Source organism: Spinacia oleracea, chromosome 4 (genome assembly GCF_020520425.1).
Source record: "Spinacia oleracea cultivar Varoflay chromosome 4, BTI_SOV_V1, whole genome shotgun sequence".
NCBI classification, from domain to species: Eukaryota; Viridiplantae; Streptophyta; class Magnoliopsida; order Caryophyllales; family Amaranthaceae; genus Spinacia; species Spinacia oleracea.
The window spans coordinates 1,643,281-1,671,165 of NC_079490.1; the positions used below are offsets into that span (position 1 = coordinate 1,643,281).

Consider the following 27,885-nt stretch of genomic DNA (forward strand, 5'->3'; position numbering starts at 1 on the left):
CCTTGGTGATTTTTCATTCACTAAAAAAAAAAAAATTACTCAGTCAGGGTGCATTTTCTTCGCCTTATAAAAATAAATTTCAAGTCCAACACATGCAAATAAGTTGCAATTTAGTCCTATCAAGTCAATAATTCTATTAGGTTCTATAAGATCTAATCAGTTCATAAGTTGCAAACAGGTCATATCACGTCAATCAAATTGATCCAGGTCCAGATAAATTCAGTTAAAATAAGTACAAGTTTCATGTAATAAAGAGAACGGCTCTATAATACATTCGATTAATTTTACAATATGAAAGTAGAGAGTAAAACATATCTTCTCGTAGTGGTAAAGAGTAGAAACAACATTGTCAAAACATGATCACTTTCTTCTAGGAAATGATTTTACCATTCCAAAATTGATTTTGGCACTCCAATTGCGAGAAATTTCAAGTCATCAATCAAAAAAATATACAAGTATATGTTTTAACACAAAAAAAAAATTTGAAAAAAAAAAGAACAGAATGAATGAATGGCTAACTTTCACCTATGCATGATTAATTGATCACATAAAAGTTCAGCTCAAAGAATCTTCTATCTTTGCTCTGAATAATAATCTGTTCATCTTTTAAGAAGAATCTCTTTTGTTGGATCTTGTGTGAGTATCTTGATTGGCATAGAATCAATGTTTGGTTCTGACTGTGTGAACAGAATCAGGGTCTGCATGGTGACTATAACAAGTAGCAGAACTGCAGCTGATACTATAATTCCTGGCCATGTCGCGAAAACTTGAGTCCAGAAAAAGAACCCGAAAGCACCCATGCCAAGTAAACAAGACCAAACAATCATCACCTGTTCATAAACAAAAAACCGAGAAAATCAAATCAATCATACGCCAAAAGGCCGTGACTCCGTGAGGATAAGCTAGACGCCTAGACCTGATCAAATTGCGGGTTGGGCTGGGTTCGGGTTGGGCTGGGTTCGGGTCGGGCCACACCATTAGGTCGGCCGGGCCAAATTTCAAGTTGAATTTTTCTGCCCAAAACCAAATTTTAGGGCCAAAATAGCGGGATTTTTAGGCCAATTTCGGGCAAGACCAAATTTATAACTAAATTGCAATTTTGAGTTGCCCAACACCCACCCAAAAACAAAAACAAAAAAAGGTCGGGCCCGAAAAACAGGCTTAAAAGTTCTGCCCATAACCCGCTGCTTTCGGACCGGGTTGGCTGGGCCAGCGGGCCGGGATCATGATGATTAGGTCTAGGATAAGCTAATCAGTTTTGTTATGCTGCAAGCCTGCTATCAGGCCTTGTTCTCTTCACCTATTTTGGTTGATCTAGTCTGATTTTTCTCGTCTGATTTTTCTCGTCTGATCTAATAAGCAATAAAATAATGTGAAAAAGAACAGAGCCTTATTAGTGTCTTACAATTAATGATTTCTTTGGTCGACCAAAATCTTGAAGTTCTTCGCTACCAAAACTGCCACCTGAAAAGTACTGATCCAAGAATGCGTCCTGGTGAAGTTCAAAGGACACAAGGTTAAAATCAAGCAGAATCAAAGGAATCAACCAGGCAGGATATAAATGATTATCTTTTCTTTTTGAAAAATTTCATGATAAGAATGATTTATTGGTCAAATACTCTGTAAGATGTTCTTCAGAGCTTGTTTTCCAATAGAACAGCTAAAATCAGTTTCATATTTGAAACAGATGCAATTTCAGTATAGTGTGATTTTATTTGAGCTTATTTTCCAACAGAACAGCTAAAATCAGCTTCATATTTTAAACAGATGCAATTTCAGTATAGTGCGATTTATTTTACGCCTAAAGGTCTAAACCTACCTTATTACATACTCAATTTTATGGCATAAATTGTGAGACAAATTGATTTGGACTCAACTAAAATGAGTAGATAACTCCCACCACCTTGTAAACTTTGGGGATCAACCTCCCATGCTTCCCCTTCACTCCCTTCCCCTAGTGAGACTCATCAGTCATCATTTTTTACCTTCCTAAAAAGTAAAAAAAAAAAGATGAAAGGCATAAATACCACCCAAACAACCAGTTAAATCAAACGGTTTCACATTCTTTTCCCCTTCTTTCCCTTTACCCCGTTCAAACCAAACGGCCCCTAATAGTATGATATCCATTTTAGGTACCTAAAATAGATGGGACTTTCTACTTCATATTATACATCGAAGGAAATAAGTCTTGACACAAATAGTTAAATCAAACGGTTTCACATTCTTTTCCCCTTCTTTCCCTTTCTTGATTTCATTCCCTTTACCCCGTTCAAACCAAACGGCCCCTAAGACGCTGATATTCATTATGGGTACCTACAATAGATGGGACTTTCTAGTTCATATTATACATCGAAGGAAATAAGTCTTGATGCAAAAGGTACACTTATGCCCCCCTCCCCCCTTCTTTTCCAGGTGAAAGTTGTCATTATCCTAAGCTGCAGAATTTTAGTGGTTCTTACTGTAGTTCTTAGTCTCCTTACCTTGGCCACAAACAGGTTTGTGCACCACTGTGCAATACCATCACTAGTTTCGGGCAATTCGTGCATCAAATGCCGCTTAACATGCACTTTTACCTGGAACAAAAAGTAGCTAGAACATCAACATAGGGAATTAGCAAAAGAAAGAAATGACAGTTTCCTTTGGTGGAAGACCAAAGCATACAGCATTTTTTTTACCATATACACTAGTTGTCTTTTACTATACTTCTCTTTCCATTATGAGAAAAGGGTCTACAGCTTACCACAGAAGATTTTCCCTTTAGTAATGATAGCATTGAAGGTGGGTGACTATCTCTGGCTACGGTGAAGGTAACATCATACACTGCTGGAACAAATGACCGCATATGTTTTACAGCTAGAACAAGACCCTGAAAACACCCAGATGGAAGTAACAGTATGTCAACATATATTATTAGCCGGTAGTTGTATTGAAGAAGAAAAAAGAGGCAATAGACATGATACCACATAAGTCTAAATTATAGCTAGAATAAGACCCTGAAATCACCCAGATGGGAGGTATTAGTCTCCCTAGAACCGGTAACATGAGTTGTGCATTGGAAATAGATTAGACAATAGGCACAAACGATACCAGTAATACCCCAAAATCCAAAAAATCATATGTAGTATTGGAAATACAGTTATAATTGTCTGTAGTAGTAAACACCGTTTTTGACATAATTTGGAGGTTCCCGGGCCCGGTTTCGGAAACTCCTAAAATTTGGGGGAATGTTCCTATGGTCTTATAAGGAAATTTTGAATCATAAAAAACCCACTCGTTGGTTACTTAAGGAGTTAAGGGCACGGAATGGCCTTGATTCAACATTATCCGATTTTAAGAAAATCGGCTAAAATGTCATTTAAGAGGTGAAGTAGATGGTTCTAAGCACCCAATATGCCCCCAAGGGACCCACGGGGTATACGGGAAGCATTTGGACCTCTTACCTTTTCGGGTTCAAAAATGTCCAAAAATGAAGGCTAATACACCATTTTTTACCAAATTTGGAGGTTTCGGGACCCGGTCTCGGAAACTCCTAAAATTTCGGGGATTGTGTCCTATGGTCATATAAGATGTTGTAATCTTATAATTCCTATAGTAATTTATAACTGACCATTTTTGTAGAGAATAGTTTGAATGCATATGTATATTATGATGCTTGATGCACATGTGGGAGAAAAATAGAGGCAACAAATTTAGGCCATAATAGAACCAACTCATCAAGGCCTTGCAAAATCAATCAAACGACAAACATAAGAAAATTAACAAAAAGAAAAGAGCACGCTAAAGAAAACAAAGAAAAGAGAGACTACGAGAAGAACCTTGGTACGAGGAAGCAAAACGTTTCTGGGGACATTTAACCCTTTTGAAATAGCAAACTGCTGAGCATCTAACAGTTTTGGTTGTGTGAAGCGAGTTCCTTCAACGAAGAGAGCCAACCAAAAGGGAACAGGAAAATCCTTTAATTTCTCGTAACCTGACTGTGACATTTACCATTAATCAACTATTTAACAAGAAAAACCAAACCAAAAGTTTGATATGCATTTGGAAGTACCTTTAGGGTGCTTTCATCTTCAGCCCATCTCCTTTTGACAAAAATGTACTCAGAGAAACACATCGACCAACCAATAACCTGCATTTGGTGCAAAAAATTATTTTATTCAAAACATAAAGAAGTATCAAGACACCATATAATTCCGTTTGAAGTTTGTTCGCTATTATATCTGGTAATTACTGATGAGAGGACTATTAATGAGCAAGGATATTTCATTACTCGTGTTCTGATGTGACCATTAAGACATTACTCATGAGTCATTAAGAAATTTTACTTTTTAAGTTCTGAAGTACTATTCAGAGGAGTAATTTGGGATCTGTATACATGTCAATGAGCATCCTTTACTCTGCGATTTCTTATTGATGGAATAGGATTAAATCTCGTAGAATAGCTGTACTTTAGCCCAGAAAAGCAATATCTAGAAAGAAAAATAATGTAAATACAACCAGTAAGGAAATACTCATGAACTATTGAACTGCATAATGCCATAATCATACATAAATCATAGGAGTCAGCAACTATCAGCATTAGCTATCTTAGGAGATTAATATTGTTAGTCAAATGATTCTTTTAACATCATTATTCAAGAAAACAACAAAGATTATCAAAGATGTATCTTATTCATCGGTTGCATACTTGCATCAATGTAAATCTGCTGTTGAGGAAACACATTAGTCTCAGCCAAATGCAGAGAAAAATACATCAAATGTGCAAATTGTAAATGTCAACATGAAAACTTTTGATTCTAGTTTACAAACTTGTAATAAATTTCACTCATATTAGTTTAGAGTCTTAAGCTCCCACAACAGTTGAAGCAATAGAAACTCACCGGAAGATACCTTAAAACATTCTTCATGATAGCCATAGTACAACCTAGGCAACCTGCTCTCTGTTTCAGAACAAACAGACAGCTGTTAATGACTGAAAACTGAACATTTGGATGATGATCATTAAATCTAGACATTACTCTGATTCAAATAAGCAAGTGTTATGTTTTTTTTATAAAAGATACGGAATTCTGTTAAATATACAGAACTGCATTGCAGAAAGTCTTAACAACTACAGTATTCTGGTGACATCATATTTCTATGAAGTATGAACTATGAAGTATTTGGATTAATGTTGCACACAGAAATTTCAGCAATGTGGTATAAGACATGTATGCAACAAAAAAATTATAAATGCGAAATGAGTGTTTCATTCATAGAGTTTTAGTTCTGAAATTTATATTGGATTTCTTGAAGAGCACCTGAGCTAAGACCCATCCAATAAGCCAATCAATGTCACTTCTATGGTTGGAGATAAGAAGAGCGTGTTCTTTACCTGAAAAAGTGTCACTAAATTATGTAAGTTCACCAAAAACGGAATATATTATACATTAACTTAAATCTGGAAGTGATAGGCAAAAACAACAAATTCAGACACTTCAAAACAACTGCAAAGAACTTAAAAATAGGAATTCTTAGGATTCAGAACTAATGTATCTCACCCATCAAACGCAATGTCTCAGAATCAGTGTGCAGCTCCACCTGCAACAACCCAACTTTTTAATACAAAAACAGAAAAAATAAAGATATCTAAAAGGAAACTGTCAATGGTGATTACCAACCTTCACACCTGCCCACCAATCAAAGAGCCAAACAGCCTCTGACCACAACAGTTCTGTTACTACTTTGTTTAATCTCCGATACATATTCTTTGATAGAGGTCGAACTAAGACATAAAGGATAGCCTGGAAATACAAGCACATGCAAATAAAGGATTCAAGATATGCATATTAGTCTAAGAAAATCATCATCATCATCTAAGTTTTTCACACAAAGCAATCATACAACAAGTCAGCACCGAAAAACAAAAAGTACAGAAGCAAAGAACAATCACATATCTGTTCTAAATTAAATACAAGATGTTTATGAATTGATATTATTTAGTGGCCTTGGATCATACAGTGTACTATACAACATCAGTGACATGAAATAGTCGCATCTCAATTTGATTAACACGCGAACTCCAAAGCCAATGATCCATCCACCTCAGTGACAAGAAGTACATTTGTTACCTCGATTCTTCATTTTACCTCAAATACCCATGTCGGATCCTCGACACTCGGACATGGGTATGGACACTTGGACACTTCATTTTGGTCCAAAATCATTCAACTTTTTCACAACAAGGGCGTGTCGGGTACTTAGACACGTACCCGTGTCCGATATGGGTATCCGAGTCCGGGTAACATACTAACATACTAACATAGAGTACATGATATATGATGTATATATCAACCTAGTCCTAAGCCCCTAGCAACAAGTTAACAATACCCATTTTGATCCTACTTTCTGTAGGATTGAAGATTATAATGTACTCGACTGCTCGTAGTACAATATTTTGTAGGCCAATATCGAGACTCGTTCCAGAAAACCCTAATCCTATAAACATCCCACAGCCATTACACATTCACCATCTCCTCCGAACTTCTATTCAATTGAAGCCAAATACAAAGGGAATATAGCAGCTACTTCCCTCCTACTCAAGCATAAATCTAAGGTGAAATTATCACTTTCATTTTCCTATTCCTATGAATATAATACCAGTGATTGGGAAAAACTTCTCAGTTAATCTCAGTGATTACAATATTGCCATTTGATTGGGAAGATTTCCCAATCACTGAGATTAAGTCAGAATTTCTCTATTTCCCTTCCTTCACTATCAAATCGCATGTAATTTTTAAAACCAAACATGGGAAATGCTATTTTTCTTTTCTTTTCCTTCCAATTCCCTTCTACCAAATGGTTTATGAACAAAATTCCCATCCATAATCTGTTTGCAATTGCAACATCGTTCCAACAATCCAAAACCATCCTTCTGATGATTAATTAGCCTAATTACATAAAATAAAATCTTATGAAATCTCCCTCAAAAAATTCAAGCTGTCAATTTCACTCGTAAAATTGAAAACCCATCAAACAATTTATTCATCAAAACCAACATTCGACGCAAATTTAAGAAAACTTATATGCAACAATCAAATTAAACAAATTATGAAATTTAGCAGAAAAACATGATGATAATGGAAATGGGGTTTACGGGTTTACCTGAATGAGATTAACAATTAGGCCTGAAAGAAGAAAAACTAATCCCACTGGAATAATAACAAAAATAACAGGAATTTCCATTTCTTCAATAATTTTCAGATTGAAATAAATTAGATTCTTAATCAAGATTAAGACAATGAATTAGGAAGAAATTGATTTGAAGAAAAGTGGGAGAAAATCTAATTAAAATGTTGGAATTTTCATAGTTTGTAGTTTGTACGCACATGACGTGCGAAGCAACAACCTGGAGTGATGAATATCATGGGTTAGACTCATTAAGAACTTAAATTAATTTGGGGTTGACTCTTGTGAAGAAAATTGAAAATGGCGTTGACTTTTGTTCAAACATAAAAAGTCCAAAATAGGCAACTCAACACCATAATAAGACATGAATCCGATAAAATGATGAAGAAGTGTGAATTAGACTAATTTAATGTTAATGTTATATGGTCATATATAAATGTTCAAATATCACGTGTTGGGCATGACTTAATAAAGATGGTATTGGGTCAGGTTGGCTCGTGACAAGACACGTTTTGAGTACATAATTAAATAACATTATGAGATAAATATTTCGCAAGGAATAATCTAATTAGGACTTCTTCTTTTTTTCCTTTTAGTACTTTTCTATTGTAATCTTTTTGGGATCATGTGCTGATAGCCTGATAGCATTGTTGTCTAACGCTCATATTATATTTTACAAGTGATAAGTCAATGTGAGACGTAATGCTCCTCCTAATATAAATAGAATGTACACTCTTCTTTATGCAAAGTCAATATAACATCTTCCCTCATGTTCACTCTATAATTTTATATATATGAGCTATGCATTTCAGTTACTATTTCAGGATAGACACGACACGACACATTACTGTGTGTATTTCTCTTGGGCCACATCTTGTTAGAAAAAGTATGATAAGAAACGACAAATTATGCCAAAATACGCGAGATTGACTTACATATGCAAACTCGACTTGGTGGCACACCAATACACTTGGTTGCTCGCTTGCATGGGGATCCCTTTTAAATGTTTCAGTATGACACGACACTTACGTGATGGCAATAACTCAAATCTATCCAAGTCTCTTTATAACTAATAATTTTAGTAACACATTTCATATTAACTTATAAAGTAGGACAACATTTGTTAACAAGCTTTTCATATACCTCCATCAAATTAATTCAAAGTCCTTTTGAAGAGAGTGGATTATTTACAAGATTTTATCGATTAAAATTTCAAAACTCTAAATTTCAAATCAAGTGAGACGGATTTTACTTTCGAATAAATTTTCGTCCAATTTTAAACCTTATTATTATTTGAAAATTTTCATCAATTACTAACTACATGTTTAGTGAGTATGTCAATTACTATCTAGGTTGTTAAAAAATGTCAACTACTACGATTACTACTACTTTTTAAATTATTTATTATCAATTACTAACTTAACCCATATTTCAACCAATTAGTCTATCATAATTAATCGTTAATCATAATCTTTTTTTCTACAACACATTGCACCTTCTTGATTAGTCTACTAGAGGTTGGGTTAGTTGTTGGAGAAGTCTTTGTCACAAGTGACTTGTGTCCATATTGGACACAAGTGAGTACCAATACAGAATTTGGAGTACCAATACAGAATATGTTAGTACCAATACAAATTATGTGAATACCAATAATAACACATACTTCCTCCGTCTTTTAATACTCGCAACGTTTGTTAGTTTCACGCATGCCGATGCACAACTTTGATCAATTATATCTTAAATTCTCTTTATGTAAAAATTATAAAAAGTTGATATTTTGAAAATATATATTGAGACGAATCTAACAAGATCCCACGTGACTATATTTTATCTTATATAAAAAACACTACGAATAGTCAAAGTAGATTATATGAATAGTGACAAAATTCCAAACGTTGCGACTATTAAAAGACGGAGGAAGTATGACTTATATTGGTGGTATTTCTAAGCAATTTTGCATTTTGGTACTTCCGTTACTAAAGAAAGGAGGCTAATAAGTTCCGGTTTGGGTCGACGAAACCAGAAGTAGGAGAAAGCGCGAAGACGAAGCACAAGAATGGCAGCTCCTCAACCGCACCATCATCAACCACAAACCCTAGAAGAAGTTCGAACTCTTTGGATTGGTGACCTTCAAATTTGGGTCGACGAGTCCTATATTCTCAATTGCTTCGCACAATCTGGGGAGGTAATTTTCTCTCTCCTATCCTCTCCTCACCCCCTTCTCTTTTCTGTTGATTATCTGCTGTTTAACTTCAATTTGGGTGCTAAATTTATCATTAGTTTAGTCAATCATACGATTTTGGAGGTGGGGTTTTGTTGGTTTACCATTTTTTATGGTTTAATTTCAATTTCAACTTTGTTGCTGGGAAATATCTTTTCTGTTGATTATCTGCTGTTTAACTTCAATTGGGGTGCTAAATTTATCATTAGTGTTATAACGGATGCAAAGAAAGATTAAATAACGTAATTAAAGAACGCAGAGATTTAACGTGGTTCACTAACAATGTGTTAGCTACGTCCACAGGCAGAGGGGAGGAAAGTTTTATTGATCTTGAGGAATACAGATTACAGAATACGGCTAGGTTTTCACCTAAAGAGTTTATATACTACTCTCTAGACAGATGCGGAAAAGCCCAGAAAATAGGCCCAAAATAGATAACCCGTGTCCAAAATAACAGATACCGTAAAGTTCGGGGGCGTTGCCCCCGAACCCCTAAACCAGGACCCCGACTCGCTGACCGGTCAGCGAGATCCCCGTGCTGGGGCGTTTCAGTAAGGGGTTTGACCAATTCAAGGCATTATCTAACAATTAGTTTAGTTAATCATACGATTTTGGAGGTGGGGTTTTGTTGGTTTACCAAATTGTTAGTGTTAATTTCAATTTCAACTTTTTTGCTGGGAAATATAAACTTTGAATTTGGGAGTCGATTCATCTGTTGAAGGGGTTGTATTAAAACTCGATTTTCCATCGATTTGTAGCAAGAAATAAAAGCTAGCTAGTTTGTATAATCCCTGTTTCTTTGAGCTGAATCTTGGTTTTCCAAGAATGTAGTTAATCATAGGATTTTGGAGGTGGGGTTTTGTTGGTTTTCCTATTGTTATTGTTAATTTTCAATTTCAACTTCGTTGCTGGGAACTAAAAACTTAGAATTTGGCATCCGAGCTTGATTTTTGATTGATTTATCGCAAGAAATAAAGCTAGATAGTTTGTATGGTCCCTGTTTCTTTGAGTTGAATCTAGGTTTTCTAAGAATGTAGGTAATCATAGGATTTTGGGGGTGGGGTTTTCTTGGTTTACCAATTGTTATTGTTAAATTGCAATTTCAACTCTGTTGCTGGGAAATAAAAACTTTGAATTTGGCATAATCTATTCCTGTTTCTTTGAGCTGAATCTAGGTTTTCTGAGAATGTAGTTTCAACTGAAACTCAGAATATGCACTTCTTTTGTCGAAGTGAAGCCTCTTATTTTCCCTTGTATGATCTAATGGTCTAGATATTGTTGAGAGTTGGAAAAGAAGTTATGAGTATTAGGTTTGGGAGGAAGATTTGGAGGTCCAGTGAGGCAGTTGGGGGAGACTTAAGGGTTTGGTTAGAGGAGAGACAAAAGATTATTGCGGTGTAAATAGTTATGAGTATTAGGTTTGGGAGGAAGATATGGAGGTCCAGTGAGGAAGTCGGGTGAGACTTAAGGGTTTGGTTAGGGGAGAGACAAAAGATTATTGCTGGGTAAAAATCATGGACTTGTAAATTATGCACTCCGTACGTTCTATAACCATAACAAACACCACCTTGTTTAGTTAGAGGAGAGATAAAAGATTGTCGCAGTGTAAGAAATTATGGACCGTGTAAACTATGGACCTTCTATGACAATAACAAACACCACCACCTAGTTAGGCGGCGAGGCATCTCCCTTTGGTGCACTTGGAGAAGATTAGATGTATGAAGCTCAATGTTGTTCCTTTTTGCTATTAGAAAAAGAAAGTTTTTTGTGACCAGATTGAAGTTTTGCACATTATCATATCATCAAGTAGTGCTGGTGCAACCAGTGGTTGAATAAAGAGGGGTGTGATGTTCAGATACAACATGTTTGCTGGGTTGGAAATCACTTTGGGAATAGTCTGTTTGGAGATATACGAGAAAGCGCCAGTCCACTACTTGCTGAAGACATGACCCTTAACAGGGATTTATTGGCATGCTATAATTTATGCAGCTGATCACAAGTAAAGAAGTTTCTTTTCCCTTTTTGAATAATTTTATTGGCAATGTTCCTTTTGCCCACCTCTCACTCCCCAACCCCCTCCTTTCCACTTATGTATGTTTTATCTGGTATGACTTGGGGTCAAGGTTGTTAGATTTCATTAGGTAGGAGCCGTAGGAAATGTCCCGTTACGGAGAGCATGGCCATGGACCTAGATAGGAATCAACACAAGTAGGGACATTTTTATTCCCTCTTAGGATATTTTGTTGGCAGTGTACCTTTTCCATTCCTCTTATCCCCCCCCCCCTCCTCCTTTTTACTTGTATGTGTACTACCCTAGAATCCTATATGACTTGGTGTCGAGGACTCCTTGTGCTTTCCTTGGTATTTGCTATTTTCTATTTTAATCTACTTTCTTAACTATTTAGTCAGTACCCATAGATGTCATCCTAGTGCACATTTCCCCCCTTATTCACCTATAGTTGTTGATGTTTGGTTGTTGTATCATCGTTAAAATATTTTCCTATCCGGCTATCCTTCTTCTTATTACTGTGAATCTGTGATGGTGTTTCACCTACACTTCAACGAACTTCATTATGTTTTTTCTTAAGAAGAAAAATGATTCAATCTGGGCCTTTCACTTATAGCCTTTAAAATAGTTGATACTTTCTATGATGAATTGATGAGTAAGGGGTACGGCAGTGTACACTTTGTTCCTCCAGTTCCTGTTTAAGTGGAATTGATATTGAGTGTGGTGGCCGTTTTAATAATTACTGTTAGCGGAGATGTAGAGCCATAGTAATATACTTTTATGTGTTATTATGTAGGTTATTTCTGTGAAGGTCATCCGTAACAAGCTTACTGGCCATCCAGAGGGGTATGGATTTGTCGAGTTTGTTTCGCATGCAGCTGCTGAACGTGTTTTGCAATCGTATAACGGAACTCCCATGCCAGGAACTGAGCAGCCTTTCAGACTAAATTGGGCATCATTTGGGATTGGAGAAAGAAGACCTGATGCGGGTCCCGAGCATTCTATCTTTGTGGGTGATTTGGCACCTGATGTTTCAGATTATTTGTTGCAAGAAACCTTTAGAGCTCACTATCCTTCAGTAAGGGGAGCAAAGGTTGTAACTGATCCGAGCACTGGTCGTTCAAAGGGATACGGGTTTGTTAAATTTGCAGATGAAATGGAGAGAAACCGGGCCATGACTGAAATGAATGGCCAATACTGTTTATCAAGGCCTATGCGTATTAGTGCTGCAACTCCTAAAAAGTCACCAGGGATCCAGCAACAGTATGCTGTAGCCAAAGGTAACCTTTTTTTCAGGCATACTTTATTCTAGACCTGGTCAAAGGCGGGCCGGGCTGCGACCATAAAAATCTGCCCATTATGCTGGGCCGGGCCAATTTTGTGTGCCCAAAACTGCTATTTCAGGCCAAAAATAACGGGCTTTTGGGCCACTTTGGGCTAGGTCAAATTTATAACTAAAAATTGGTGTTTTACGTTGCCCAAAGCCCGTTTTTTAAATACCGGGCAGGGCCCGAAAACTGGGCCGAAATATTCTGCCCAAAACCCGCTACTTTTCGGGCCGGTCGGACCGGGATCATGTTGATCAGATCTACTTTATTCTTATTTGCAAGATTTCTCATAACATTTTAGCATTTTGGATCTTTTCCTGTGTGATTTCGAACATGTAGAATGTACTCAGCTTTATTTTACTTTGACAGCCCTATATCCTGCTCCAACATACGTAGTGCCAGCAGTTCAACCAGTTCAACAATTACCAGTGGAGAATGATCCGAATAATACAACGGTAAGTGGGAAGCAGAGATGGGCCATGTCAGTGTATCTGGACTTATGATACCTTGTCTTATTAGCTTTTATGTGTACTTTCTTTTTTTTGCAGATTTATGTTGGTAATTTGGACCCAAATGTAACCGAAGAAGAGCTGAGACAACATTGCTTGCATTTTGGAGAGATTGGCTATGTCAAGATCCCAGCTAGTAAAGGATGTGGTTTTGTGCAGTATGCAGTTAGGTAGGTATATTTATAGCTTTCTATAACGCATGACTTAGTCTCCATTAATATATGGTTATGCCTGTGTAATCTTTCTCTTTTGACTAATAACTTATCAATTCCTTAAATGTATTGTGTTGTTTGCAGGGCATCTGCTGAAGAAGCTATACTGAAGATGCAAGGAACTGTGATAGGTCAGCAACCAGTTCGTGTTTCATGGGGCAAGAGCCCAACTGCTAAACAGGTAATGTTTCCCTGGAAAATTTTCAAGCCCTCTGTATAATTACATCCATTTAGAGTACATTTACTTTCAGCTTCGAGTTTACGCAAATTCAGAAGTCAGGCTCCATTCTATTCAACTTATTTTGACTGAACTTATATTATCTGAACTTATATTATCTGAACTTAACTGAACTTATTTGAACTTATTTTATGTGAAAAAAACTTATTTTGTCTGAAATAAACTTATTTGTGTGTGAAAATGTCTGAAAAAAACTTATTTTTTTCTGAACTTATCTGAACTTATTTGAACTTAACTAAATTTTTCTGAACTTATTTTGTCTGAAATAAGTCGAACTGAACTCTGAAACATCTTTAGGACTCTGCTGCATGGGGTCAGCAAGTGGATCCGAGCCAGTGGGGTGCATACTATGGATATGGGCAAGGTTATGACGCCTACGCATATGGTGCTGGTGCTCAGGACCCATATGCTTACAATGCATATGCTGGGTATGCTCAGTATCCTCAGCAGGTGAGATCTTTGTCCCTAACTTCTAAATTACAGATGTTTCTGTCATAATGTAAATGGAATTGCATTTGATTTGTTAGTAGCAGTTGTTTAGTGTCTTTTATTTATTTACCTTTCAAGTTTCATCAACACTAAAACAGATCATTTGACCCTCGCTTTGACCGTATTGATGTTTCTGTCATAATGGAAATGGAATTGCATTTGATTTGTTAGTAGCAGTTGTTTAGTGTCTTTTTTTTTTTTTTTTTACCTTTCAAGTTTCATCAACACTAAAACAGATCATTTGGCCCTCGCTTTGACCGTATTGATGTTTCTGTCATAATGGAAATGGAATTGCATTTGATTTGTTAGTATCAGTTGTTTAGTGTCTTTTATTTATTTACCTTTCAAGTTTCATCAAGACTAAAACAGATCATTTGCCCTCGCTTTGACCGTATTGATGTTTCTGTCATAATGGAAATGGAATTGCATTTGATTTGTTAGTAGCAGTTGTTTAGTGTCTTTTATTTATTTACCTTTCAAGTTTCATCAACACTAACAGATCATTTGCCCTCTCTTTGATCGTATTGTCTTTCCTTCAGGCCTTTCTGCAACTTTTCTATTACATATCCTGATTCAAACTTCTCATAGTTGGGTACTTGGATTTTGGGATGATATATGAATGCCTGTTTCTGATAAACCTTGTATAGGATTGAAAGGAAAACATCCTCTAGAACAAAAAAAACAAATAGAAAAAGAAAATGTTGGACTTATAACTGGCATTAATATATGAATATACTTCTGCCAAAAAAATATGATGTTAGTCGGAATAACATCATTAACAATTTGAACTTGCTAGATGACTGATAGGCTTGACATAGATCTGGCTAATACACAACCTATATACATTATGGACTTTTTTTTGTGGGGTTAGAAAGAGTGTTTAAACCTCTGAAGTTTGATTAAAGTACAAAAGTGGGTTTGGTAATTATGCTCGACTCTTGACGGATGTTGGACTTGGTAGTCTTCATGGTCTTTACTCTTTACGTTACGGATTTCTTTTTTGTCAGGGACTCGGGACCGGGGGATGGGAAGGGAGTGTTTATGTCTACGACACATCACACATGAGTCTGTGATGGTCAGTGCCGGGGCTACAACGATGTCATGATTATGGGCCATCTGCAATTTCTCAAAATGAAGCCCTTATTCAATTAAAAGATAAAAGGAAAGAGATGTAAAAAAGGACTTTGAGCCCATGACCTTGGGTATTCCGTAACAAGACCTTAACCACTACTTCAATCTTGTTTTTGCTAGTACTTAGGAAACTAACCATATTATACTCCCTCCGTCCCAAAATGTAGTGCTAGTTTTCCTATTCCGTTGTCCCTAAATGATGTGCCTATTTCTATTTTGAACCGTTAATTTTTTCCCATAATACCCTCAGACACAAATTAAGGAATTAAGGAAAATGATAGCATAGATAATTGGCAATAATTTGGGGGCCCTGTGCCGTTGCTCACCTCGCACACCCCAAGAACCGCCCTTAATGATGGTGCACAGGTTTTGATATAGGAAAGTCAGAAGACAAACAAACCTAAAATAGCCAGTCTTGTGTCTTTTTAATAGCTCTAAGTTTTCACAATAGCTAATTTTGATGTCTATTACAGCCTGAAGGTGTTCAAGATATGACCGCGGCAGCAAGCGTTGCTCCAGGAATGGAGCAGAGAGAGGATGATCCCCTTGCTACACCTGATGTTGACAGGTTCTCTCTTCCCTTCCCTCCCCTCCCTTTCCACTTTTGTATTTCACTACAAAAAAAAAAAGTATTATTAACGACATGATTTCCCGCCGTAAAATAACATTATTACGCAAGCCCGTCGTGAAAGGTGGCTTCATAATTGACTACCCCGTTGCAAATATCATGTCGGTCATTTGATTTATTAGATTTTCTGGGCTATGTTATAACGGGTCTAAATACTACCTCCGTTTCTCATTTTGACACTATTCATCAATCAACTTTAATAATCTTTATTTCACCATTATGTAAGAAAAAACGTAGTCAAGTGATTAAAATCGTATCAATGAGAGGATTCCAAATTTTTACTTATACATAATTAGAGATATTAATTTTCAAAGAAACGTGTTGGAATACGTGAAAAAAAGAAATGATGCAAGTATTGTGAAACGGAGGTAGTAGTAAATACCATGTTGTAGAATTTTTCACATAAAAGATGGGATTTGAGCCCGTCTTAAATAGCCTTATCGTTATGAAATTGTGTCTGTAGTGTTTTCACCCGGAAAACTTTCCTGTCAAAATCCGATGCTGATTTTTATTTTTTCTCCATCCAGACTTAATGCAGCTTATCTTTCCGTCCACGGAAGTTCAATCCTCGGCCGTCAAATGTGGTTAACGACCTCTCCATTTGCGATGCAAGCTTCATCCGTTAATGGATGTCAGTAGTTGATTAACACTGTTATTGGTGGAGGAACTGGATACGTTAATGGATCTCCGGTACGGTATATAATGATGGTATTCGTGAACCTGTTGGGCTGTTTTTTATTTGCATCAGTCTACTAACGAGCCGGAGGTCACGCAAGCTCGGTCATCGGCGGCTAGCTTTTTTCAGATGTTGATGCAGAAGATGGAAGACATAAATTTGTTGTGGCATAGTTTTCTAGCAGTTTTCTTTTGCCATTGTATTAGTTTTTTTTAAAAAAATCTGATACCTTTTATCAATTTTTGGGATCACCTTTGGCTATGTCTTGAATTAGTATTGAAAAAATTATTTTTTTTTGCAACAAATTAGGCTAGGAAAAATATGCTAGTACTATTCATGTATTTGCAATTTTTTTTTTTTTTTGGTGTAGAGAAAGCCATAAAGGGCAAGGTAACAAATGATATGGGCGTGATTCGATTCCAGGTCTTGGGTATCACCCTTCACGATTTTACCAAATAAGCTAGTTGACATCCCCCATTTACGATATAATTGGCGTTCATTTAAATAGAATCAAGCTATTAAAAATGTTTCACTTCGTGATTAGACTTACATATTTAGGGTTTAACGAAAATTGGATAAATTGAATAAGCAACGAAATATTAAAATTGAGCCCAATTGTAGTAATTAGGTTCATATTGCATGCATGACTGAGTTTTCATTAATTTTGAAGTCATAACTTAAGGTTTTCCTTGTCAAAAAAAAAAAAAAAACTTAAGGTTTTCAAAACTTAAGGTTTATGCTATGAATTGTAGAGCATATCAGATGCATCCAGGTATACTGTGCACAAACTTTATTTTACAAGTTTTTCAATAAATGGTCGAGAATTATTGTGATACTATGAATTGAGTAACTTTTTACTACCCAATTAAAAAATGTATAATTTTCGTACAAATTGTAAACCTCAAACATTAGTACATTACTTATAATTTCATTCTCTATTTTCGAGTCATGCATCACACGGACTTAAATAAAATATAGAATATATCATACTTATACCGTTACACTTATACAATATTTAATTTAAAATGCTTAAATATGGGTAGGAAGTTTCCTAGGCTTCTTTAAACCCAAAGCAATTAGAAGTACATAGAAATATTGGAAAGCAAATGCAGCTCTCAAGAGTTCTAGCTTCTTATTGGTCCACGGAGGATAACGAAACCAAAAATCTGGGAATAATGATCTCTTCAACACAGGTTTCTCATGGCTGAATGTATCAAATGTAAACTTGCCATGGTATCTTCCAAATCCACTTTCTCCCACCCCTCCAAATGGGGCCGTGTCGGCCGCATACTGCATTTCAGTGGTGGATCGAGAAATTAATTTTATATTTGTATATATTATGCATATATAGCGTAAAAAGAAAAGGAAAAAGGAAAAGACAACGTGTGCACATTTCAGAGTTGTTTGATAGCTTTATTTGTGTGGCTGCAATAGAGGTAATAAGAATTCGGGTCGAGTGCTTTGACACAAAAAATCATGCATAAACCCATAAATTTGGTGCGGGCTTTGCTGGCCGAACGAGCATTTTTGGGTCAGGCTTGACGTTTGGTCTAAAAATGCATATTTAAAATACCCAACCTCACACTTTTTCGGGCCGGGTCAGCTGGTCGGGCTATGGTTGGCTGCAATAAGGTAGAGTGTTTATTTTGGTATTTACACTAATAAAGTAAGAGAAAAAGAAGAGGATAGTGTTAGGTCTTTTAGTCTTTGAAGTAGTGTTTCATAACAAAACCAGTTTTTAGATAGTGTTTTTCGAAACGATACCTAGTCTAACTTAAATATATATTTTAGTTACTATTTTCGACGTAAATCTATTTGTGGTAGTGAACTAGTGATACCATTATCAAAATAAGGTTATATATGTAATTGTACATGCTAGACGCCGTCATATGCACATCATATATTACATTCATACGTCTCTAATAATGCATAATTAATTTTGTAATGTACAAACATGCAATTTCCTTTTAACAAATCAATCACGCATTTATCATCTATGGGAAAAATTATTCTGATTAGAAAAATTATACTTTTTAATCTATACCTAGTATTTAAAAAGGATAACCATACATGATTAGATGACACGTGTCACCTCCTTCTTTCATCCATGGATTTTTTTTACTTTTTTTTTATTTTTCATGTTGTTGTTTGTTATACGAAGCAATTTACAACTTCAACACATCTTCCACTTCATCTTCCTCCTCCAACATCAATTAACCATTGAATTTATATTCAACCTTTATTACTTCATCTCCCTCTTTAACACTTAATATTAATTCACCACATAATTTATATATTTTTTCAACTTAGAAATTTGATCACCTTTATATAAATCTTATACTCTAACTAAAATCACAAGTCCTCAATAAAATTAACACTTTAAAAAACGGCTTAACAAACACTATATAATTGTCCGTTCTTTGAACGGGCTCCAAAGCTAGTTAATGGTTAATAAACTTATCAAACAACTCTGAACGTCCATCTAACTCCAAAATGTTAAAATATTGTGCATACCTGAACAATTGTGTCATTGAATAACAATGAACCAGACGATGTCTCAGTTTCAACTCGTTGCATGAATTTATTATTGTCCGTAAAACAATACATTGCGAGTGGCTTCGGCCTTGAATTTATGAAATTGATGCTTTCTTCAATATTATTCAACTGTGTTAATAATCACAATTTTGTTAATTTGAGTAATAATTAAAGTTACTTTCACTACAAGAAATTATATTATTAACGACGGGAAATCCCGTCGCTAAAGGTCAATAATCGTTGATTAACGACGGGATTTTCCGTCGCAAACCCGTCATAAAAAGGGGACGTCGTTAATGGAAAATCCCGTCGTCGTTAATCCGTCGTAAAAGACATTTGCGACGGTTGTTCCCGTCTTTGTTGAGTTGTTATCTCCGTTGCAAAAGTCCTTTTGCGACGGAATTTTTACCCGTCGTTATTAGGTTATCATAAAAAATACAAATTTTTACAGTGTACGTTGTTGCATGTTTTATATATCAAGATCGATGATGCATGGGAGATTTTACGTACCGTAATTATTGGGAGCAATGGCCCGAATATTTCCCCGGTCATAATTTCAGCATTAAGTGGAGGATCCACCAAAATAGTTGGTTCAATAAACCTGCCCAACAACACAAACATAGTATTTAATTTTCTGGAAAACTTGTCAACAACTCTAATAAATTACACCAACTAGTGGGCTCGTATACATGAACTATAGACCTAGTTATCGAGCATGTCGGGTCAGGGTTGGGTCGTTGCTGGACAATATTAGGTTAAGTTGTTATAGGTCACTTTTTGAGGGCTAAAGTTGGTCGGATTAATGCGAGTCAAAGTCGGGTTAATAGCAAGTCAATAACGGATGGGTCAATAAAGTAGCTAGAAAAAGGGATGGAAATGTGATATGTTTATTTTTACGTTATCTATTTTCTTTTACTACATGGGCTAATATTCTGACTTTGTGTCGATCCTATCTAATAAATATCATGTCCACTAATAACTCTATCTAATAAATGTCCTTTTACATTTGACCATAACCTTTTACCCAACAGCTACCATGTTCAATAACCAGGTCTAACAACCAATTGCTTGTTGGTTCAGTGGTGATTGGGGCTGAACTTGATAGGGATAACCCGTGTTTGATCCCCCGCAACAACAATTGGGAGGGGACTGGAACCTAACCACCCATAACTCGCCCCGAATCCGAATTAGCCCCTAAGGGTGAACCGGGTGCTAACACAAAAAATAAAAATAAACCAGGTCTAACAAGAGTCTGTGACATTTTATATAATTATTGTCAAATTTATAAGATTAAGGGTCATACGGAGTTTGTGGTAAAATTAATTCGTTAATAAAATAGACTTATAGACTAAAATGTGAAATGGGGAAAGTAAACTTACAACTTATCTTCGTCGAATGAACCACCATAGACTATAGATTGTCTAACTCCATATTCATCAATAAGTCCCGTTAATCGCTTAAAATGGTCTTTATTGATTATTCTTGCAACACATTCTTCTGGATTTCCCCCAAAAGTTCTCTTGATTCCTTCCTTCAACTGCTCAATCTGAACACGCAAGGGCAATACAAATTAATTACAAGGGTAGGACAAAAGATGGTTGTAGGACAGGTCGGGCTGTGCTTTGGGCCACCTGAACAGATCCAGCCAATGTTAAACCCACTTGTAAGTTGTAACATGTTAGGCCGGGCCAAAAACTACAAAAATATGGGCTAGGCCTGTGGACCCTCGTGTCGGGTCAAGCCCAATCGCCGTGCTGAAGTCTAATATAATGAATTTAGAGTATTTTATCACGTCGAGTCGTTCCCTGTCCGACAGTCAGTGTCCCAGATCTGGCCCACGACTTTGTGCGTGTGCCTCTTTCGTGTCGGGCCGGACCGGGCCGAACCTCAGGCCTGCCCGTGTCAGTATCATCTTTAGGTCGAAACTGTCACTACAAGAATTTGTATCTTTAATGACAACCTAATAACGACGGGTCAAAAATCCCGTCGCAAAAGTCATTTGCGACAGGGATAACAACCAAACAATGACGGGAACAACCGTCGAAAATGTCTTTTACGACGGGTTAATGACGGGATTTTCCATTATCGACGGCCCCCTTTTATGACGGGTTCGCGACAGGAAATCTCATCGTTAATCAACGATTATTAACAATTTTTTGTAGTGTGTGACATATTATACACAAACTCACGGCCTTAATCACGTGCTAATTGTTTCACATAACTAAATCATACTTACCAAAGATGAGCATAGTTGTTTTTCTACAAGGATGTAATCCACTCCAATACATACTTGACCACTGCACATTCCAAATTTCCCTCCTAACAGTCGGTTAATGACAACCTGATGATGATTCAAGCAACCAAAATAAGGAAAACAACAAGTAACAAATGAGCAAGTCGAACAACTAAAATTATGAACAAATTTGCTCGCTCTATCGGTTTATTTCAACTTATTTTCACTTATTTCAACAAAAATAAGTTTAGATAAGTTCAGTTCAGATAAATTATGTAAAAATAAGTTTTTTCCAAGTACTTTAACGCACAAATAAGTTATTTTCAACAAAAATAAACTCAGATTTATGTTGACATATTTCAACAACTTAGTCCAGATAAGTTCAGTTCAGATAAGTCAAGTGAAAATAAGTTTTTTCCAGGTACTTTAACATACAAATAAGTTATTTTTAACAAAAATAAGCTTAAATAAGTTAATTTCAGTCAAATTCGGTTAAACTAAACAAAGCCCTAGTCAAAACACTTGAGCTACCAACAAAGTAACATTGTTCATAGTTGTCACCGTCTACTTGGGAATGATAATTGGGAAGTGTCATGTTTTCATTAATTCAGAGAAATTAACAGAGCTGCACATTGATTAGCTAACTATGACGTCACTCAAAGAAAGATGGAAATAATATAAGTCCCGACACTTAAAGGTCACATTTTCACGGGAATTTAGTCGGTGTGGCCTTACCACATCTTATTAGTAGTTAATTTTTGTTTGAAACAAAACCAAAATAAAATAAAATATCACCAACAAATTTGATCTTAGTAAAAAATACTTGAGCTAGCAACAAATGGTTAATTTACCTCTTTTAACCAAGATTTTGGTAGAGAATCAATGATACATGGGCATTTTCCACCCAATTCCAGGACTACTGGTGTCAAATGCTTCGCAGCAGCAGTCATGACTACTCGTGCTACTCGACTACTTCCTGTAGCTAGGAAATACTAAGTTGCAGTTAAAATATACTAGTGTAAAATTATATAGGAGCGAATCACAGATAGTATAGGTAGTGGGATCATTACTTAAAAAGTATTTTTAAAAAAAATTACGAAAAATTAACTACAATTAGGTAAATATTTTGGACAAGTGTGTCACATGACCCTACTTAAACTCCCTCTCTCCGCCACCAAAAACATGTGCGTTGTTTATTACATCCTATCAAACAGGTCGTCAATATATATTCTTTCCGAGTGAGAACTTACAAGTATGTAGTGGATCAACGGAAGGAAAACGTTTATACAAAAACTTATACTATATGACGGTTTAACCAGCGGCGGATCCAGGATTGTAATATTGGGTGGGCCAGATCCAGTGAGTGAAATATTTTGAAAAAAAAAAATAAAGTATATATTTATGACATATTCACATATATTATGTACAAGTAAATGATAAAACAAAATACTTCGTATTTAAAAAATAAATAAAAACAAGCTTGCTATATTTATTAAAAATGCACTAATAACTTTTAACTTCTTAGCAGATAGTTATAATTTTTAATCAAATAGTTATTCAGCGTGATTAAATAGTTATATTTTCCTATTTACTTTCCGATCAAATATAGTTTTTAATCAAATAGTTATAGTTTCTAGTCAGCTAGTTATCCTTTTTAATGCTGACATCAACGGTCTTACACGTATGATGGTCTCATAGGAGACACTTATTCAATTTGATCAAATAGTTATATTCTACCGTACTAATTATACTCCTCGATCAAATAGTTATATTCTATTGTACTAATTATACTCTTCGATCAAATAGTTTAGTTTTTAGTCAAATAGTTATCATTTTTTAATGCTGACATAATCGAATCTTACGTATATTGCGGTCTCATAGAAGATTATTTCTCACACATGTTTAATAGAGGTGAAAAGATTGGACCTGTGAATAAGATCTTGTCCCATTTATACTGCAAGAGTTGGCCACAAACATCAACTCCACCTTGAATGATCTTAACAGCTTCAGAATCAATGTAAGTTGGGATGGCTTCAGCAAGAAGTGCAGATGAAGCAGGGGATAATTCTGATGGTTTTATCACTGCTGTACACCCTGCTGCTATTGCACCTATCAATGGCTCTAATGATAAACCTTCACCATTCAAAAAAAAAAGAAGTTAAAGATTACGTTATGCATGCGGCATGCCCTTTTATATGAATTCACCTGAAGATGGTCGTGGTCCGGGCCGAGTCTGTATCTTGGGCCTAAACGAGCCCGGTCCGATACCAAATCCACTTTGTTTTGTGTGGGGTTGGGTTGGGTTAGGCCGGAAATTTCAAAAGGAGACTCATGCACAACCCAAGCCCACGTGTCTTCGGGCTGGGTTGTGTCGGGTCTTGTCGGACTTTTTCAAAAAAAGGGCCTTATTCCGGGTGACGGCTTTGCACTCGTGCCGGACCATGTTTTTCCCGTGCCCGTTTTGGGCCGTGGTATTTTCGCGTCTTGCCTTGGGCCAAACTGGGCCAGTGCCATTTTAAAATTCACTTAACTTCTATATTGGCGAGTACAAATACTCCCCTCAAGTAGGACTGTAGGAGCATGAGAATCACGAGCGTCCAACTTGGATAATGGAAAAGAAAATTGTGACACCCCCAAAGTCTTTGTGAAAATGTACTCGCCAATATTGAAAATTTAAGGGTGTCAATTCGGGTCAATGGGTTAGGTTCAGGTTTGGTTTCATGTCGATTTTGGGTTGTGTCAAAAAGTATCAGAAATATTGTATTACTTAGTCTGTATTACTACGAGATATGATAAATGAGTCAAATCAGATCGATTTCAGTTCATTCGGATTCGATTCAGATCGAATTCGGGTTTCTCTCACTAAATTGGGTTAGAGTCGGGTTATCAGATCGGGTAAGGGATTGTCAGCCATAGACTAAAATATGTAATCGCCAATAACTTACCAAATGGGAAATTCCAAGATGGTATTATGAGCACAACACCAAGAGGCTCCGGGACCATGTTTGCTGAACAGCGAAATGCAGCTAGAGGTAATTTAATCTGCAAAATCAAATTAACGGTTAATTAATCGCGCCAATATTACAAATTTATTTTTTGAAATTTTTTGTTCCAATAATGTTATACTACATTCGTTTTTTAAAGTTCTTTACAGTTACTATTTGCACGAATTACAATGCAAAATTTAACAACTAATACATCTAATTTCGCATGTGAAAAATTATAAAAAGTTGATATTGTGAAAATACATAACGAGACCAAACTAACAAGATCTTACATGTAACATTTTGATGTATGAAATATATAATAATGAGATTTTAAGGTCAAAATTTTCATATTTTAGACTCATATTCCAAAGCGTAAAAAACTTTTAGAAACGATGAGGTAGTATAAGGATGCTATTGGATTTACTAGAAAAGTTGGTACCAATGAAATAGCTTACCTTTTTACCGGACATCCAATTTCTCAAGTTATCTAATGCTACATTGACATCCTTGATCAGTGTTCCTATCTGGAAAAAAAAAAATATTAGCAGGAAGTGGCTGATCCATGATTTTCAATTAGGTGTGGCACTAAACCGTTAAACAAAACCGTAAAAACTAAAAACCACAAAATCTACATGATTATTATGAAAACCAACCAAAACTAAATAAGAAAATAAATAGTAGTTTTCCAGTTTTTTGTTACCAGCTTTTAAAATCAACATGATTATTATAGATATGATTATTTTTTAATTCATGATTCATTTTGTACTGGAAAGTGACAGTGATATAACGTTACAATACAAGTCATCATTTTAAGCATTCCTTAAAAACATGAGTAGCTTCAAGTAACACTATCAAGTACGGAGTGGTATTAACCCTTCACCAATAATCGGTCCACGACTCCACGGTCCACCTATCTCAGGATATGGACAACAAGATTAGACTATATTAGAAAAAGTAAATTAATACAGACTAAATAACTGTTTTACAATATGCCGACACTCTAATTTAAAAATGTCGACACACGATGCCCCGATTCAAAAATTCTGGCTCCGTCAATCTTAAAAACATGAGTTGCTTCAAGTAACGGTGTAACACTACATTTTAACCCTTCGATCACCAGTTCACGGTTCACCCCTGACTAGACTATACCAATAGTCCATCCACGACTCCACGGTCCATCTATCTCAGGATATGGACAACAAGACTAGACTATATTAGAAAAAGGAAATCAATACAAACTAAATAACTATTTACTAACATGTCGACATCCCAATTTAAAAATGTCGACACACGACGCCCCGGTTCAAAAATTTTGGCTCCGTCAAGCTTAAAAACATGAGTTGCTTCAAGTAACAGTGTAACACTATATATTAACCCTTCACCAGTTCAAGGTTCACCCCTGACTAGACTATATATAGGCCCTAGTCAGGACAGACTAAGTCGGTCTGGTTTGGTTTGGTTTGGTTTCTGAAGGAAACAAGACCTCCCGGCCCAACTAGATAGAGTGGATTCAAGTAATTCAACCCATGGGTCTACCTTCTACGTGTGTGGTCCATTAATGACGTGGACAGCTAAGACTCTAAGCTGGTTCATGCACTGGTCGGGTCGGGTCGGATTTATCTACTGTTAATTTAATTTCATTGGGCTAACCCGCCCATATTTATTAGCCCGATCTATAATTTGTACGGCCAGGATTCATCGATCGATCTTGTATTCTTGTTGGGCCACCGAAGATATCGAATGCATGGGAAGAAAGTTTATAGAGTGACATACTAACAATTTGATGCTTTACGGAAAAAAAACACTTCAAGAACAGGGTGTACGTACACGAGCCGAATCGAACAGAACTCCAACACGGTTTAATTTGGTTTGGTTAAATTTTTTAAGATAATTCGGACTCGAGCTTGAACTCATCTCGATCTTAAGAATTCTTATCGAGTTATGTTTGATTAAGAATCGTTCGAGTTCGAGCCGAGATTCGTGCTTTTTCAAGTGATCTTCACCTGATAAACTGACAAAAACATATTTCAACAACAAACACAATAATATACTACTCCGTACTGATTTTTACTAAAATAGTAATTTTGTCTAGGAAATTTTGTGAAACACTACCTTTAAGTTTGGTGGTTTTGTGAATTGCTACCTTATAAAAACTTTTTTTAATTTAACTACCTTATAAGTTTGGTTTGTTTGACTAACACTACCATTTGACGTTTTTCGTTAATGTTTTCCGTCGTGTATTTCTTCTATTCTTTTAAATATCTCTGTTCATTTGTCATTTTGTGCATTTGCCATATTAAATAACCGTTGTAGTGGAGTCCAAAGACGTAAAACATTAACAAAAAACGTCAAATGGTAGTGTTAGTCAAACAAACCAAACTTATAAGGTAGTAAAATATAATTTCCTTTTTAAAAGGTAGCAATTCACAAAACCACCAAACTTAAAGGTAGTGTTTCACTGAATTTCCTTTTGTCTAAGACAAGTTGTTGTGTAAAAGGTTTCCCGTCTTTGTCATTCAGATAGTTTAGGTACGGTGTAGTTATCGAAGAATATATTAACAATCTCATACACATGCATTATTTTTATTCAAAGTAATAAACTCACGAGCTTTCGAGCCGAACACACCACTGAGTTTAATTTGAGTTTAGTTTGTTTAGTTACTGAACTATAAATTCAAGCTCAAACTCGATTTATTAACAAACAAATGGAACTCGAGCCGGATTTTATCGAACCGATTCCAACTGTTTACTCCAAATATATACTTAATTTCTTAAATATAACATGATTTTCATCTACCATCACACCTTTAGACAATCTTTTTTGAAAAGAAAAAAATCATTAAATCAGATCAAGTTCCGCCAAAGCAAATGTTTTATCTTCTCAATGTTCTCACCTCCCTTAGATAATCTTTCTAATAATTTTTTTTAAAAGGAAAAATGACGGAGAAAATTCATCAGTATCAAAATCAAATCAAGTTCTGCCAAAGCAGTGATGTCTTACCTCGTCTCTGTATGATTCAACCGGGTGTTTACCGAGATCGAGCTTAAGAGCTCGAAATATATCTTCTTCTCTCTCCTCTAAAAACTTTAGTAAACCTTTCAATTGTTGTTTCCTCCATGTTGCTTCTCTTGTATTCCCACCATTAAAGTAGCTTCTTAGTTCTTCCATCTCCCTCTCATCCATTTTGCTTATGTATTTTGAACTGTTAATAGTTTGTAATTTGGAAGATTTATATATACGAGTAGTAGCTCTAAATAAATATAATATAATATTACGTAGTACTACTACTATATTTAATTTTTTTTTACAACCGTATGGGATGATTAAATATTTAAGTGACGTTACTTACTTTGCTTTCCCCCAACCATAGGACACCATTTACTAATTTATGTGTATTTACAGTTTGTTGAATTCATATCAATGAATTCTAATAAATATATTTATGTATGATAGGTCTCAAGTTCGGATAAATTTAATTACGTTTAGATAAAATATGTTCAGAAAAAATAAGTTTTTTTTTCGGAT

At 35.7% G+C, this 27,885-nt stretch overlaps 3 protein-coding genes across 3 annotated transcripts; 1 reads left to right on the plus strand and 2 right to left on the minus strand.

Annotated features, from left to right (window-relative positions):
• Positions 1-346: 346 nt before the first annotated feature.
• Positions 347-7,494, minus strand: LOC110801603 (1-acyl-sn-glycerol-3-phosphate acyltransferase PLS1-like). Its single transcript, XM_022006964.2, has 11 exons — positions 7,141-7,494; positions 5,658-5,780; positions 5,538-5,577; positions 5,298-5,371; positions 4,878-4,937; positions 4,049-4,126; positions 3,816-3,974; positions 2,741-2,866; positions 2,481-2,573; positions 1,406-1,492; positions 347-830 (listed from the first exon to the last, which is right to left on the minus strand). The coding sequence occupies exons 1-11, from the start codon at positions 7,219-7,221 to the stop codon at positions 600-602; spliced, it is 1,152 nt and encodes a 383-aa protein (XP_021862656.1). The 5' UTR covers positions 7,222-7,494; the 3' UTR covers positions 347-599.
• Positions 7,495-9,132: 1,638 nt separating this feature from the next.
• Positions 9,133-16,892, plus strand: LOC110801595 (polyadenylate-binding protein RBP47B'). Its single transcript, XM_022006953.2, has 8 exons — positions 9,133-9,349; positions 12,190-12,673; positions 13,091-13,176; positions 13,270-13,400; positions 13,527-13,623; positions 13,978-14,130; positions 15,774-15,868; positions 16,456-16,892. Exons 1-8 carry the CDS (start codon positions 9,221-9,223, stop codon positions 16,565-16,567), a joined length of 1,287 nt encoding a protein of 428 aa, XP_021862645.1. The 5' UTR covers positions 9,133-9,220; the 3' UTR covers positions 16,568-16,892.
• Positions 16,893-17,564: 672 nt separating this feature from the next.
• On the minus strand, positions 17,565-27,664 carry LOC110801585 (aldehyde dehydrogenase family 3 member F1). Its single transcript, XM_022006945.2, has 10 exons — positions 27,361-27,664; positions 24,815-24,883; positions 24,318-24,414; positions 23,299-23,505; positions 22,224-22,348; positions 21,376-21,480; positions 20,519-20,685; positions 19,650-19,740; positions 19,119-19,268; positions 17,565-17,894 (listed from the first exon to the last, which is right to left on the minus strand). The coding sequence occupies exons 1-10, from the start codon at positions 27,541-27,543 to the stop codon at positions 17,634-17,636; spliced, it is 1,455 nt and encodes a 484-aa protein (XP_021862637.1). The 5' UTR covers positions 27,544-27,664; the 3' UTR covers positions 17,565-17,633.
• Between the last annotated feature and the right edge of the window lie 221 nt (positions 27,665-27,885).

Bases quoted from the DNA above. Each gene is read 5' to 3' on its own strand.
- LOC110801603 (XM_022006964.2), bottom strand. From the start codon at position 7,221: ATGGAAATTCCTGTTATTTTTGTTATTATTCCAGTGGGATTAGTTTTT. The intron at 4,127-4,877 runs GTGAGTTTCTAT...CACCAAATGCAG, and splicing joins ATGTTTTAAGGTATCTTCCG to GTTATTGGTTGGTCGATGTG. The intron at 2,867-3,815 runs GTTCTTCTCGTA...GGGTGTTTTCAG, and splicing joins TTTTGCTTCCTCGTACCAAG to GGTCTTGTTCTAGCTGTAAA.
- LOC110801595 (XM_022006953.2), top strand. From the start codon at position 9,221: ATGGCAGCTCCTCAACCGCACCATCATCAACCACAAACCCTAGAAGAA. The intron at 12,674-13,090 runs GTAACCTTTTTT...TTACTTTGACAG, and splicing joins ACAGTATGCTGTAGCCAAAG to CCCTATATCCTGCTCCAACA. The intron at 14,131-15,773 runs GTGAGATCTTTG...TGTCTATTACAG, and splicing joins ATGCTCAGTATCCTCAGCAG to CCTGAAGGTGTTCAAGATAT.
- LOC110801585 (XM_022006945.2), bottom strand. From the start codon at position 27,543: ATGGATGAGAGGGAGATGGAAGAACTAAGAAGCTACTTTAATGGTGGG. The intron at 22,349-23,298 runs GTCCAATCTTTT...TCCTAGCTACAG, and splicing joins GGACAAGATCTTATTCACAG to GAAGTAGTCGAGTAGCACGA. The intron at 19,741-20,518 runs GTAAGTTTACTT...GTTGTTGGGCAG, and splicing joins TCATTCGACGAAGATAAGTT to GTTTATTGAACCAACTATTT.